We start from the raw sequence: 14,861 nt of genomic DNA on the forward strand, positions 1-14,861 counted from the left end.
GGTGACCCACCTTTTGGGCTGGAGACAGCTCAATGTATTTCATTATAGAGTTGTATAGTAATTGTATAAAACAAATTGTTTGAAAAACCTTCTTAGTACTGTTAAACCCTTTTATTGGGGTGAAAATCGTCCTTTCCTTTGTATACTTGGCAAAGCGTATTCAACATTCTATTTGAATTGAATATTAAAAACTTGATTTGTTTTCACGTTTACATATTGCATATTTACAGACATGAACTACAAAAAACGAAGGATGAAGAACTATTTATAGTCTTGATTCTTTCCGAGCGGAAAGACGTCGTATTGTTGCACCTCACATTAAGCCTATTGCCTGGCATCTTCTTATAGCTTTTGATAGCCTTCTTTGATTCTTGGCCGATAAGCCTGTGGTATCTCTATGCTGGATTCTTCCTGTGGTGGTGACATATTTTGAAAGAATTCTTGGTCTTGCATAGAACTCTAAGGGATTCACGCCACTTTTCATTATATCATTTCTATTTGCGTTCTTGCTTGCCTGATATTTTCTGTCTAAATGAATCCGACCCATAGAAAAATCAAACGGATCGTAGATAGTACCTTTGGGGAGCTTTTTGGACAATGACTGGTCAATTTTTTTGGTTTGTGCGGTTCTACTTACTTCAATATCCACACTTTTCTTTTCTTTCACTCCGAAGTTGTACAAGGTACGTTTGGATGAACAATTTGCTACCTTCTTGATGAAAGGTAACATTACATTTTGAATTTTAGTACCTGTAATTACATTCATCTTGACCACTCTCGACTCGTTTGGGGATCTTTAAATTCCGGTTGAATATCTTCACCATTGCAGTTTGTCAACTATATAGCTTTAAGCGTATTATGGTGATTTTTCCCAATATTGTGACAGTAAAGGTTACCCAGTGCCAATTGAAAAGAGCAAAAGAGTTAACGAAGAGTAGAATGGCTATAAAAGGCTGAAGGTAATATATATTACAGGAATATGTACAATTGTACCACTATGCAGGATTCTAATATATGCACACATTGCGAACTTGAAGAAAATCCAAATGCATTGCTCTGGGTGAAATGTGATAGTTGTCCGCAGTGGGTACATGTGAAATGTGTGCCTTTGAAGCGCATCCACTATTCAGATATTCCAAGTACCCCAGTTTCCTCTTATCCGAATTCATCGAAGGAGATCAAGAGCTACCGCTGTGTCAACCATTATGAAGAGGAGTTTCTTGCTATATTTCCTCGCGGCCTTCCAAATGGAAAGCGACAAAGAGATCGTGGGGAAAATGAAGATAGCAATCATATCAGCAAGCGATATAATTTTAGGAAGAAAAAGGATATTGACTACATTGCTCTGAATGAGGGCGAAGCAAAAAGAGAGAAAATGATCCATCCTCATAAAGACACCTTTTTAAGATGTTTTGAAAAGTGGGAAAATAAGTCGAATATTATCAATGCCGCCAAATTTGCTGCTACATTCAATGATATAAGGGAGCCATACAAAATAAGCGATCCTTGGAGTAGCGGTGTGCAAGTGCCGAAAATGGAGACAAACAACGGAGTTTTAACCGTTAATGATATTACGGAAATTATAGGGGAGGATTATCGTGTTGATGTGATGGATGTTCAAACGCAAATGAATGAGACCTGGACTCTGGGTTCTTGGAATAGATATTTTACTCAAACTGAACCAGGTAATAGAGATCGAATAAGAAACGTTATATCATTGGAGGTCTCCAACGTCAAGGCTTTAGAACTTGAGAGGCCCACATCAGTGAAACAGAATGATCTTGTCGATCAAATTTGGAATTGGAACGAGGATCTCGGGAAAGTCAATGATGAAGAAGCAGAAGAGGATAATCCAAGACCAAAAGTAACCAAGTATATCTTAATGTCCGTAAAGGACGCCTACACGGACTTTCATTTGGATTTCGCCGGCACATCAGTTTATTATAACGTCATCTCTGGACAGAAGAAGTTTTTGCTATTTCCTCCTACTCAATCAAATGTAGATAAGTATGTCGAATGGTCTTTGAAGGAATACCAAAACAGCTTTTTTCTAGGCAATGTTCTTGAGGATGGTTTTGCAATGGAATTGAATGCTGGTGATTTGTTTATGATCCCGTCCGGATACATTCATGCAGTTTATACACCAGCAGATTCTCTGGTATTTGGGGGTAATTTCCTAGCAATGCGTGATCTAGAGACTCATTTTAGAATTGTGGAAATTGAAAAATTGACAAAGGTTCCCAAAAGATTTACCTTTCCCAAATTTGATCAAGTTATAGGTAAATTATGTGAGTATATTGTGCTTTCTAAAAATAAGAAGACTGTTGGTGGGAGAGATACGGATTTGATAGCCGAGGTCAGTAACTCCACAATTGAGTTACTATATGGATACCTTATAAAACCTGGAGTGAAGTATAAACCTTTGAGTTTTGCTTCCAGGAATTATTTAGTGAAAGCTTTAGCCGATCTTGTCACGTAGGGAATTCTTTTTTTCTTGCCGACTGGCTGGTTGTCTTACCTCTCGCTCCGATCTTACGTCGTTGAAAAAGCACAAATTCCTGTGACAATTGTTTCAATATATTTTTACATTTGACTTATGGGGTAATCGCCAAAAATGTAAATTAGGGAAACATTAATATATATACAAATATGTGCGTGTATACAGGAACAAAAAAAATTAATATTCTATCATTAAGTAAGAAAGGAAGGAAAACGGTTAGATTCCTAGCCTTTTCAATTGTTCTAAACGTTCATCAACGGCGTGTTCGAATTGGCTTGGAGTAGATGTCCGCCCACCTAGCAATTTCGCATGTATACATTGTAGTGCTTTTATAGAGTCTGTTTCGTTAATAACGCAGGATATATTGATTTCATTGGCACCTTGGGAGATCATTTCAATGTTGATACCTTCTTCTGCCAGAGTGGTGAACATGGTACCAGCAATACCAATGTATTGCTTCATGTGTTTACCAACTAATGAGACAATGGATAATTTCTTTGTAACATCAACAGAACCTAAAATTTTTAATTTTTCTTCAGCTTGTCTCAAGGACTTTAGTGAGTCTGCGTCTGGGATGGGTAAAGCCATGGAAACATGAACTTCTGAAGTAGAGATCAAATCAACGACCAATTTAAATTTGTCCAAAATGGTAAATATTTGAGCTAAGAACCCATGAGATAATGTTTTCTTATTAGAGTGGATGTTGATGACGAAGATGTCATTCTTGGTGGTAATAGCAGTGGCACCTCTCTTCCTCTTTTCGTAGAAGGATGAAGACAAGTTCTCTGGAGGATGTGGTGGGGTAGATTCACCCTTCTTAGCTATGTTATCTGGGTAGATAATGGTACCATTACCTAATGGATTTTGAACATTTTTGATTCTGATAGGAATCTTGGCTCTGATAACTTGCTCCATTGTGAACGGATGAATAACTTCAGAACCATAATATGTTAATTCAGAAGCTTCTTCTGGAGTCACACTATCCAACAAACGTGCTTCAGGAACCTTACGAGGATCGGCAGAAAAGATACCGTCCACTTCTTTCCAAACCTGTAATTCGTCAGCATTCAAAGCGACGGCGATTAAAGCAGCACATAAATCAGTGTAACCACGACCGACACCATTTAGAAGCCCCGTGGGGACCAAACCAAAAAATCCTGTGAAGACCGGAACAATACGTTCCTTAGCACTTACAAAAGGTACTAGCTTTTCCTTCAATGCCTGGACTAGGAAGGTGTAGAAACTATTGTCTAGAGCGCTGGCACTAAAATCAGAAGGAACGATATGGGTTAAATCCACATATTTGGCCTTGCAACCACGATCGTTACATAAGGCAGTGATGAACAGACAACTCAACTTTTCCCCACAAGACATAACCAGATCCACAGTACGTGAACTAACTTCACCTAAAACTTTTGAAGCATTCAAATATTTCTTGACTAGTTCTAATTCTTTATTGGTATCGTCGACTAGCCTGGTTTGTAAGGCCGGATTGAGAATAAAACGATCAGCGTTATCTATATGATCTTGTCTGATGACTTCAATAATATCTTGGAACTCTGATTCCTGCGAGGCTAAATCACAACATTTTAAGAGACGAGAAGTAGTACCTTCCGCCTTGGTGTATGAGGAACGGGCTGAACAAACAACAGCGACGTCATTGTTGGCACCGTCAGGGTTGGAGTAGTATTTTACAATGTCATCCACTATTTGGATAGGGAACTTACCGACAGAAGTACCTCCGAACTTTTGTACGACCCAGTTTGAATGGCTCGATGTAGTATGAAAGTCCATTGGCGTGAAAGTGAAAGACTGAAAAAAAAAGCTTTTTTTGCAAAGTAATATAGCTATGTAAGCCTAAACAATGGAGAAGAGCTATTAGATTTTTGACTATGTAAAGGTGCCTTCCAACAAAAGCAAACACTAGACGGTGAAAATAGAGCAATTGTTTCGGTAGTTTTCTTATATATACACATTATACATGGCACATTACTTCTTCGAAGGAAAAAGAATCTCAGAGAAAGCCGCGTACGGAGAAGTGAAAAAAAAAAATGGTAATGATGAAATTTTGTTTGCTAGTGAAAAAGAAAGAAAAAGTGAGTCATGGAGAAAAAAATGCACGTGGTTTGAGCCACAGTAAAGAAAAGGCTACTATTAGGGGAGTTCCAGAAAGAAAAAGAACATCAACGATCTCTTGGAACAATTGTAAGGTCAAGTGAGTGATTCACAGCGCTATCGTACTACAATTATCTGCCTTTATCTGGGCATAGCTATATGGAGGCTGTGAATTGATCGGTTCTGTTACGCCCACATGTGCCCGTATATAATGCGTATAATTTAGGGTCCAGACTGTCTTACAATGTGCTATCCATGATGACAAAGAGAAAATTTGTGTTACCAACCTGTTTTAGTTCGGGACTTCATGAGTAGAGTGCGATCTTACTTAGGGAAAACAACACCTGATCGAGAACATTTACTCGGAAATTGTAGATTCAGACATCATGGGAACTTTATAAAAAATTTCGTGTACGTACGCTTATGTATAATATTAGAACAACTACGGTGAGCGTTGAAACTGCCCATCTAACCGGTAGTTGGTAAGCCCACGTAAGCCTTGAAGGAATCGTAAATCAGCCATTGGAAACTTGTCAAGGTACCGATCATTACAATTCTCACCATCAACCCGTTCCATAGTCCGGCAAATCCAATCTTTTGATATATTCTCTTTGAGGCGACAGACATGGATTCATTACCCTTTCTTTCGCTATTTATTTTAGAAACCATAACATCTGCTGGATGCGAAATGGCAGCACATAATATACCGGCCAAATAGCCACCTACAAAACTGACAGATATCTGCTCCAATGGGCTCATTTCTTCTTTCTTTTTTGGTAAAACACTGTATATTTTTTGGACTATTTTTTCAAAAGAAGTAAACTTACACATCGTGTATGGGATCTGTCTGCACCATAGAGGAACAATACCCTTGTAGAACGATTTCATACCCCCACTTTCCGCATACATTTTCTTCCAACCATCAATTACATTGTTGCAGAAGGGGGGCATTGAGGTTTGCTGTTTGACCTTTATAGCTTCAAATGGACACAGCATTATGTCAGCAAGGAACTCAGCGGTCGCTGAGGCCATTAAGTACACAGTAACACCTGGAGTTAACCAGCCGGAATATAAATGCTTGAAGTACTCATAACCACCGTACTTACCTGCACCTTGTAAGGAATAACCGATAAATGTGGCACCGACCCCAGTGTACACTTTTTTCCAGCCTTCAGTGGCAACGATTTTACGAAACCCATCCAAATTAGAGGTATACAGCTTAGGGTTGACCTGCAATCTACATTTTACAAGATCTAGTGGGGTGATCGAAGAATGTGTTGGACCACATGCAATTATACCACCTAAAGTACATGTGGAATAAAACTCTTTTGTATATAATTCGATTTTACGTGGTTGTTTAGGAGACTCCATGTTGTGCAACCGTCAACTAACTTTTTCCTTTTTTCACCTGTTTATCTCTTTTATGAAATCTAATAACGATAAAATCTTCTATTCAATGGAAGTGTATCATTGACTAACAAGGGAAGAGTTGTGAAATAAGGAAAAAAAGAATAAACTTCCAATTGTCGAGTGTCCCTGAGTATTTATATCACAGATTACAGGGCATCTACGAGGAATCGATATTTCCATTTTCCTTTTTATAACAGCCAATGCGAAAACAGAACTGGAAACAAGGAAGGAAATTCAAAAAAAAGATCTCCTTATTCCGTCAATACCCCTTAAGGCTCACTTTCGGTTGCCGAGATCTTAGCCGAACCAGTCCGTTTAAGAGATGAAATGCAACCCCGGCTGTAATCTTCACGGAAAGCTAATATACAAGCGGACAACCTCTATGGATGTGGGATAAGGCCCAATTGAGTCCGTTGCTACCTCTACCATTTAGGAAGATGTTTTCTTTTCACTCTCTGTATTCTGTCTGTCCTATTCTTACTTAGCACGCTTAAGGGTAATGGCGGGTACATAACTTTKACACAATGTGTCCTTTACTTKCGTACTACCAGCAGGAACGAAAGCCGGAATTCGCATTTCTCTTTTTTGTKCCCACGTGATCGGATTTTAGGCCGTTTTCGGGAACTCCGTCAAAATTTTCGCGCGGTTGATACCGTGTGTTTTTCGAAGAACAGGGTTTTGCCGCTGACCTCAATATGCGGGCGAATTTGCGGGATTTCTGACATTCAGCAACTCAGTAACCATTGTAGGAACTAGGTTTTAGTCTTGCTTAGCTTTTTCTTTCTTTTTTCAATTGAGAATGTAAGACGATGGGATGTATGGCTTGCAGGGCTTGCAGGAATCTTTGAGCTTAGGAGCGACATTTGAAGAAGAAAAGCAAGGCATCAATTCCAACAAATAAGTAGAGAGTGTATAATCATCGCATTAAAATTGAATAGGTACGCTTATAATTAAACAAAAATATACAATGACGAACGTGAAAGCAATGAGTTGCCGGTATAAAAATGAAACAGATGTATCCGTAAATATATTAGATAGGCATATAGCATTATAATTAAATATGAAACTACTTGGGGTTTTAGAGTTGACTGGATAAACAAAAAATTATTAAATATTAAGATCAACTTTTTTGAGTAGTGAAAAAGCGTACCTGAGCAGGGTCAGGCTGAGTTAGCAAACCTGTATTAACTCTCTCAGTGGCGGTGAGCAGAGCAATAGACGTGAATCATTGCAAGTATGGCACATCGCTCTTATTTCTCTTCATGACTGTTCTATGAGCACCAAAGTAGAAGACGAAGGTGAAGGCAAAAATACTTAAGAATACTTCTAGATCTTGCATTGTAGTCTGTGTTTGTATAATATTACGTTGGATTTTTATTGTTGTAGGATTTCGCAAGGTACAAAAATATGTAATATTAAACTAGAAACTTGAATAGCGATATGGTGAAGGAAATTTCAGCTTCCTTATATATGAAACTACAATGGACAAAAATGTCTCGATTTTTTTCTGCTTAATTGAATGCATGAGGTATACTCGTAATTCTCTATATGCTATTATGAGTGAGCAATTATCGGATATAGGCCCAATCACACAGAGCATGGATGATTAAGTGCAGCAATCACTTTTTTCTCCCTACGTAAAAATAGGCAACTGAGCGATCTATACTCCCTTCTCCCAGTGAAGTGCCGCAGTCCCTTGATTTTTTTTCTCGAAACAAAGCATAGCGATGGGCGCTAAAATAAAAAAGTAGTAAGCAAGAAAAGGATACCAAACACGCACACAAAATTCGTCTCCATAAATGCGCGGCGAAAGGGTGCTCGGATGAGAAGGAAATCCGGCACGATTCCAAAGATACCGGAAGTGTATAGGCGTATAAGCCATCCCATCCTTCAAGGCTTTCCTTACTAATGTCAATTTACACACTATAATTTTTTAAGCTCTGGGAACTGTGCCGAGGCCCCCCTGCATTCAGTGTTTTTTCATTTTTTTTCCATTATATTCGCATTACGTACCATGGTAAAGGTTGCATAACTGTCATAGCAAAAATAGTGGCCCTATCGACTCCTAAGCTTGTATATGCGCCCGCACGTTAAATCATCACTTTCGGCTTTTCTTCGTATTTACTTTTTCTTTTCTACTTTATGTGTATTTACTGGTAACTTTTAGCATATTTTAGGGCTATTTATCGGAATCTGGCTCCAATTGTAAAGATGCCACCGATTGAAAGATCCTCTGAGTTATCTTCTTTTGCCACTCCGGTCCCGTTGCCCCCCCCTTTTGTTGCCTTCAACCGACTACTGCGAACGGATCTTTGAAACCATCCATGACAACCTCAACTTTATAATTTTTCCCGTTATTGTTGTCCCAGTATTCCTCTCGTTTATAGTCGTTGCGTGTGGAATAGTGGATACAAAATTCCAGCCTGCCTCGAGGATCAAGTTTGCTGGCGTCGTCGATAATGAAATGGAAAATGTCCATATCGGTGCCCGGCAAGATTCCATCTCCATTGCTAATATAAACGCATTCCACTTCGTGCGCCGTCCTCCACCCATCCCATGTATATCGTATCACCACTCTTTTATCATAGAAAATATTTTTCACCAATATCCTTCCCACAATTAATCTTGTACAGCCGGTGTTATTACCCTTGTTCATGATGCCTTCATTGTTGTTGTTGTTGTTGTGACCTTCGGGAATATTATTAAATGATGGGGTACTGAAAAGAAAGTTGCTGTCTCTGTGAATGTATAGTGATAATTCTTGTAGGAAGACTTTTTTGTTTTGTGACAAGTTAATAAAAATGTTTAACTTTAAACTTTTTGGGTTCTTGTTGCTCAAAATGGGGAAATTCTTACTATAGAGCCCGACAACGTGGTAGTTAGTCGAATCCCGGTTCTGGAATTCGTCAGTGCTACCACCATTCGTGAAATTTTTATTGAGTTTGGGTGGTGGAATTACCGTTTTATTTTTTACGAGACTCTGGAATCTTTTACTTTTCCTTAATTTAGTGTTATTAATACTGTTGCCATTACTAGCATTTGGATTTTTAGCAGGGTTAGTAAAGCCCTTGGGTGCAACCGTTGTCAAATCGTCACCAATAGAAGTAGTTTCTAATCCCAAAGATAACAGTCTTTCCTCCTCATCTGGGTCTACCATCAAGTTCACTGGTTTATGCTTAAAACTCAAGCGGTTATCGTACTGTTCAGTTTTATTGACATTTATAGGGCTTTCGTCTTCTGCGAAGTATTTTACCGGAGTGGCTTGATTGAAATGGACACTTTTACTTCTAAGTAACACAGGACCATCACCTCCCCTTCGGCAACCGTCCCCCCTGCTCTCCCTTATACCCGGAGTTGTGGGAAGCGACTTTGATCTTCTCTTCAGTGAGCTTTTTAGCAGTTCGCCAGACTTCTTATATACAGGAGGCGCAAATGGAATCAGAATCTCTTCATCGTATTCAAAGTTCATATCATTGCCAGGAGACTTGGTCTCCGGATATTCAGTTTCGTAAGAGGGGGTAGCTAAGAATGATCTTGGAGAAAGCGGAGGCAGCTCTATCTTGAATGGATACTTTGCACTGCTATTTGATGTTGCTTCAGTCTTGCCCGTGGCGGGTCCACCGCTGGAACTATCGTCATCGTTTTCAGAGTTTTCATCGTTCCTTGCCGAAGAAATCCTCTTGTTTAAGTTAGTGTTCCTTTGTACTTCTTCTTCTGGGAACCTGTTGGCTCTCATCTGTGTTACTCGTTGAGGTTTATGCAAAAATTTCAGAGAGTTTAACGTCTCCTCAGCGCTGCCATTCATATCCTTCCTGTATAAGTCCAAATTAACCCCGTGGTCCTTAAAATCCGTTTCGAGATCCGGTAGCCGCTGATTTTTATTTCTGTGTGATTTCTCATCATTCTTTTTGAATTGTGGGGGTTTCTGCTCTGCCTTAATATACATTGTTTAGCTTTGCTATTGTATCTTCAACGGCCTCGGAAAAGAAGAAAATGAGAACTACTAGACAGTCGTACTCTTTCCTTTCCACTTACCTTCTCCTTCTAAGGATGATCAAATATGTTTGCTGTCCTTTCTACAAAAAAAAAATACAGCTCAGTGAAAAAGAATCCAGCTGCAATGTTGTATTCTTTATTTTTGTTTATATTTTGCTAGAAAGATTTTCTTATATCTAACTTCCCTTTCAACGTCCCTCGTGTTTTCAGATCTGCCTTTTTTAGTTTCTTTTCCTTTCAAATACCTTTGTTTTTTTTATTGTTATTTTACGTATTCTATGCAGGTTTTCCTTCTATAAATATCCGCTATACTAAAGAGGCTACGATGAAATGCCTTCCCCTTGCTCTACCCGATGAACCAGCTGTAGTTTGCAAACTGTATGATCCCGTATATATAACGAAAACTAACTTCAACAAGAAGAAGAAAAGAATGGGCGAGTGATAGGTAAGCCGCTGAAAGTTCAAGATTTGCTTTGTTTAACCGAATAAAGCTCTTGGCCCCTTCGTTGACCGTAACTGATTGATGTTTCTGGCAAAAGACCTTTCACTGACTGCCCCTTTCCCCTTAAAAGGACATAACATGGCAGGCATATTTGTTTTATTCTCATGCGCTCCATTCCACGGCGAAAAGCACTCTCCCCGCCCCCCACGCCGCGGAACAGGAGTTTGCCGCCCATCTCCACAATAGGCTGCTTGCCGATAGTTTCAGCTGCCCACTTCAGCCTCTTTCAGAGAACGCAGCACGGGACACCACATAAGGTTGTTAGGACGTCTGCATGCAACATGTTATGGCAGTGCATTCACCGGAGATGATTCTGTGGGGACTTCTCTCACAATGCCAGTGCTTAGATAACCCTTGAAACTGCGGATATTGTGCGGAGCTGCTATTTCCGACTATTTTTGGAGAAACAAGGACACCGTGAAAATGAAGACAACGGTGCGAAAAAGAGTAACGATGGTTTTGTGGCCAACGTTGAATGGTATGCTTCGAGTGCGGGAAGAGCAGTTTCCTTTGAGAGCAATGGCAACGGGAGAGTAAGTAGATAATTTATAAGTTCATTACATAGATGCGGAAATAACGTAACGTGACGTAACGTAACTAAATAAGATAGATTCTATCAGTCTTGCCTATAGAGGGTACGGAGTTAGTACAGAGTTAGTACTGGTTTTGTTTCTTGCCCCTTTTTTTGTTGTTCCTGCTTATACACGACAATTAGAAATCTCGAAGACCATAATATCTGTGGCGCCGATTCTTTTCAGTTCGTCTAAAACAACACCCTTTGTTGATCTCTCGATCATAGAACTGACAGCGACCCAACCTTCGTCACCAATTTTGGAGATGGTTGGTGCTCTACGGCCGGGCGTAACTTTTAAGAGTTCTCCGAGCTTCGTCTCGGGAGCGTTGTAGATACACGAAACAAACTTTTGAGCGGTCATAACACCTTCGATTCTTGACTTGATGGTGGCGATCAAACTTTTGTCACTCTTTGGGTTTTTTGATTCTATTAGGTAGGCGCTTGTGCCCAATACAGTAGCGATGTCGATCAAACCAGCAGCTCTCATTGTTTCCCCACTTTCTACAAGATCCACAATAGCGTCACCGATTCCCAGCGCGCATGATGCCTCTACAGAACCACCAACGTATTTTATTTTCGTCGACATTTTTTCTACGCTGGTTCCTTCCAATTCTGCGAAGTATTTTTCAGCAAGTCTGACAAAACTGGTAACAATGGTCTTACCAATCAGTTGTTCTGGCTTTTTGTACTCACCGTTTACTGGGACTTGTACTTGTAATTTGCATTTACCGAACTGCAAATCGATCGGTAGGTCCACGTCGACATCAGATTCACGTACTTGATCGACACCGGTTATACCGAGATCACATTTACCTTCACCAACGAAAGTTGGAATATCTGCGGCAGGCAAAAAGATTAACGCTATAGGTAGACTTGTGCACAATGCAATGTCTAATCTTTGGGAACGGTGGAAGTTAATGTCTGCACCATTTAAAATTGAAACACATTTAGAGTATAAACGACCCTTCTTTGGGATTGCAAACAGCAGTCTATCGTTCAGATGATTTACCAAATCCATATTTCTATCGACTTTCTCAACTGGTTAATCTTCACTTTTCTTTGAAAACCTTCGTCAAATCTAAATCGATGTGCAAATATGGGACACTGAAATGCTCGAAATTCACAGTATATAAATGGTCTCTCAGCCAATTGTTTCGACGTTATCGAATGATGCGGATGACTCACCTGAAATTATTCTCATATTTTTTTTTTTTCAATCGTTGACTACGTATGTACACGTGTGTAGTTTCCGGCTCGCTACAGAATGCCGGAAAAAGAGAAATTCCGGGACGAGTCAGCGCTACTAGTAGAGGACTTGTGGAAAATAAATTAATTAATAATAATACATAATTAGTTTTTGACAGGGAATCTCCCAAACTAGCATGTTAAATAACCCATTGGACCGGGTTAGAATGCGCTCTCTTTACGTATTCGTCGTAGTTTTTTTTTAATTGACACCTTTTTTAGGTACCGATCTATGACTATTGTGAGGGGTTCTACTTGGCCTGCAGACTGTGACAGCCTTGGCACTTTTAGGTTCTTGCTCGATAAAGGCAGTAAACTTTGACACATCATTCTATAGTAGTAAAACAAAATTTGAAGCTATTTGTTATTAAATTAGTTGTGTAAATAATGTACATGAAATTGCATTAATGAATCATCATATGAAATGATTGAGGAGAGATTGCTAAAGACAAAAAATCCTTAACGGCCGAAGTATTTGATTTCTAGAGGTCTTGCGATGTTGTAAATGATAAATGCCCAACTTGCACCTAATTCGAAACCAATATCACCACCATGCTCACCAATCAAACGGCCAATCTCACCAACCCAGTAGGTTTGAGACATACCCAAGGCAACACCGAAGGCACCGACGATTAAGGCAGCAGTGCMTGCAATACCAATAGGTAGAGCAGCCCAGTTGTCCCAGTCATCGACATTGTAAGCGCTGAACGAACGTCTGTAAATGAAATGCTCGGAGCAGGCAATGGCGATGTAGATAGCCAAGTAATAACCGATGGAGTCCATGAAGTTTTCCATGAACCCATCAAAGTAATAGGTGGCAGGAATAGAGATACCCAACGTTGCGGCATTACCAGCCATGGTCCAGACAACTCTCGGTATTTTAGCCAAAGGTGCCCACAAAGCTTGGGCAGATAAAGCAACAGTGTACATGTTTGGAATATTATTAGCAATGGTGGACAAAGCCAATAGAACACAACAGAACTGACCAAACCCGTTTAGAGAGTTGGGAACCAGGATAGCATAGATCACACCACCCATGGCGTTTTTATCATAGTATGCCTTCCAAGTTGGGTCATTAAGGGCCGCCATAGCGGAGGCAGCACCAAGTATCATAGTGAAAAATAGAGGGAACGCTAGGCCAGCAACTAAGGAAAAGAAAATCTTGTATTTGTTTGTTTTCTTTGGCATGTATACAGTGTAATCAGCGGCGTATGTGGTCCAACCTGCAGCAAAACCATAAATAGATGAACCAAAAGATAGAACACCACCGGCAGTAGTAGAACCACCTACCCATTCACCACCCATGAACTTTCCTGATTTGGCAAGTTGAGCAATAATGACCAAAAAGACGGCGAAATTGGGCACCCATGACCATTTTTCGTAAGCATGGATGACACTGTAACCGAAGAATGTCACAAGCACAGTACCACCAATGATGATCAAACAACCGGCCCAAAGAGGACAGACATGACCAGAGCCTTCATTCACCATGTTTAACAGTTGAGCGGAAACAGATGTGTTCACAATACCCCAACCAACACAAGCAATAACATTAATGAAGGAGAAAATCCTTGCCGTAACATTACCGACCAAATATCTGGAAAGAATCATCTGTCTTAAACCCAATTCGGCACCAAAAACAGAAAAGAATGCAACAGACACTAAACCTATAATATTGAAGAAAATGATAACCAAAGTACTTTGACCGAAATTCAACCCAAATACCATTGGACCTAGGGCACCTAGAGCATATGCTGCAATGACCATATTGGCTGAAAACCACATGGATGCAGCATTCAATATAGAGTCGTCAGTTTTCTCGTCTTCTGTGACTGGTTCGACACCCTTTGTCTCAGCATTTAGGCTGGCAAAGAACCTTTGGAAACGTGACAGCTGAGTAGCTTCTGATGATTCGACAATGTATTGTTGGTCATCTTCAGAAGTTGCGGTAAAGGTTTCTGAGCTGGCAACCTTCTTCTCGTTCTCCACGCTCGAGCCTATTATAGGAGAACTCTTTTCCAAGTCCTGGATTTCGTAAACATTATTTCCTTCTTCCAACATTCTTTATAAATTATGTTGTATGATTAAAAACAGTTAGAGAAGGTTTTGTATGCAACACTTATGCTTTGGCTGACGAGATTATTTATGACTGCTATACTTATGTATTTACGTTACAAGAAGAAATGCCTCCAACGTATTTTAGGCAATGATAACTTTTTGCTGTTTTGAAATTCATGATGGATATTTATAATAATTCCATCATCTTAATTCCCTGCATCTTGTTCATTGGAAAGGAAAAARAAAAAAAAAAAAAAAAAAAACGATTTRAAAAATWGARAMAAWRATAAAAAAGAAAWWAAAGMCMRAAMAAWTKAATTGATAAGGCGAAAARGTAMWAMATGTRCGTAGAARTMARMAKTGATGGMGAWACAGAWGWRMRMGCGATKGTCGAGCGMGCACCRRGWATMYCCAGWARAKRRTYAGWCCGTWYGAAWACCYCGCYSAGTAWCGCKAKAARA

At 39.7% G+C, this 14,861-nt stretch overlaps 8 protein-coding genes across 8 annotated transcripts; 1 reads left to right on the top strand and 7 right to left on the bottom strand.

Annotated features, from left to right (window-relative positions):
- Nucleotides 1–313: 313 nt before the first annotated feature.
- Nucleotides 314–766, bottom strand: RSM18 (mitochondrial 37S ribosomal protein bS18m; the record flags this gene model as incomplete). The annotated part of the gene is made up of 1 exon (XM_018364645.1): nt 314–766. The coding sequence occupies one exon, from the start codon at nt 764–766 to the stop codon at nt 314–316; it is 453 nt and encodes a 150-aa protein (XP_018222717.1).
- Nucleotides 767–979: 213 nt separating this feature from the next.
- On the top strand, nt 980–2,479 carry JHD1 ([Histone H3]-lysine-36 demethylase; the record flags this gene model as incomplete). Its single annotated transcript, XM_018364646.1, has 1 exon — nt 980–2,479. One exon carries the CDS (start codon nt 980–982, stop codon nt 2,477–2,479), a length of 1,500 nt encoding a protein of 499 aa, XP_018222718.1.
- Nucleotides 2,480–2,716: 237 nt separating this feature from the next.
- Nucleotides 2,717–4,294, bottom strand: HOM3 (aspartate kinase; the record flags this gene model as incomplete). The annotated part of the gene is made up of 1 exon (XM_018364647.1): nt 2,717–4,294. The coding sequence occupies one exon, from the start codon at nt 4,292–4,294 to the stop codon at nt 2,717–2,719; it is 1,578 nt and encodes a 525-aa protein (XP_018222719.1).
- A 789-nt stretch (nt 4,295–5,083) lies between these two features.
- On the bottom strand, nt 5,084–5,986 carry PIC2 (Cu/Pi carrier; the record flags this gene model as incomplete). The annotated part of the gene is made up of 1 exon (XM_018364648.1): nt 5,084–5,986. One exon carries the CDS (start codon nt 5,984–5,986, stop codon nt 5,084–5,086), a length of 903 nt encoding a protein of 300 aa, XP_018222720.1.
- Nucleotides 5,987–7,250: 1,264 nt separating this feature from the next.
- DI49_1456 (uncharacterized protein) lies at nt 7,251–7,364 on the bottom strand (the record flags this gene model as incomplete). The annotated part of the gene is made up of 1 exon (XM_018364649.1): nt 7,251–7,364. One exon carries the CDS (start codon nt 7,362–7,364, stop codon nt 7,251–7,253), a length of 114 nt encoding a protein of 37 aa, XP_018222721.1.
- Nucleotides 7,365–8,312: 948 nt separating this feature from the next.
- Nucleotides 8,313–9,971, bottom strand: GIP2 (Gip2p; the record flags this gene model as incomplete). Its single annotated transcript, XM_018364650.1, has 1 exon — nt 8,313–9,971. One exon carries the CDS (start codon nt 9,969–9,971, stop codon nt 8,313–8,315), a length of 1,659 nt encoding a protein of 552 aa, XP_018222722.1.
- Nucleotides 9,972–11,221: 1,250 nt separating this feature from the next.
- HIS1 (ATP phosphoribosyltransferase) lies at nt 11,222–12,115 on the bottom strand (the record flags this gene model as incomplete). The annotated part of the gene is made up of 1 exon (XM_018364651.1): nt 11,222–12,115. One exon carries the CDS (start codon nt 12,113–12,115, stop codon nt 11,222–11,224), a length of 894 nt encoding a protein of 297 aa, XP_018222723.1.
- A 686-nt stretch (nt 12,116–12,801) lies between these two features.
- Nucleotides 12,802–14,403, bottom strand: FCY2 (purine-cytosine permease; the record flags this gene model as incomplete). Its single annotated transcript, XM_018364652.1, has 1 exon — nt 12,802–14,403. One exon carries the CDS (start codon nt 14,401–14,403, stop codon nt 12,802–12,804), a length of 1,602 nt encoding a protein of 533 aa, XP_018222724.1.
- Nucleotides 14,404–14,861: the final 458 nt, after the last annotated feature.

This window comes from Saccharomyces eubayanus, chromosome V (genome assembly GCF_001298625.1).
Source record: "Saccharomyces eubayanus strain FM1318 chromosome V, whole genome shotgun sequence".
NCBI classification, from domain to species: domain Eukaryota; kingdom Fungi; phylum Ascomycota; class Saccharomycetes; order Saccharomycetales; family Saccharomycetaceae; genus Saccharomyces; species Saccharomyces eubayanus.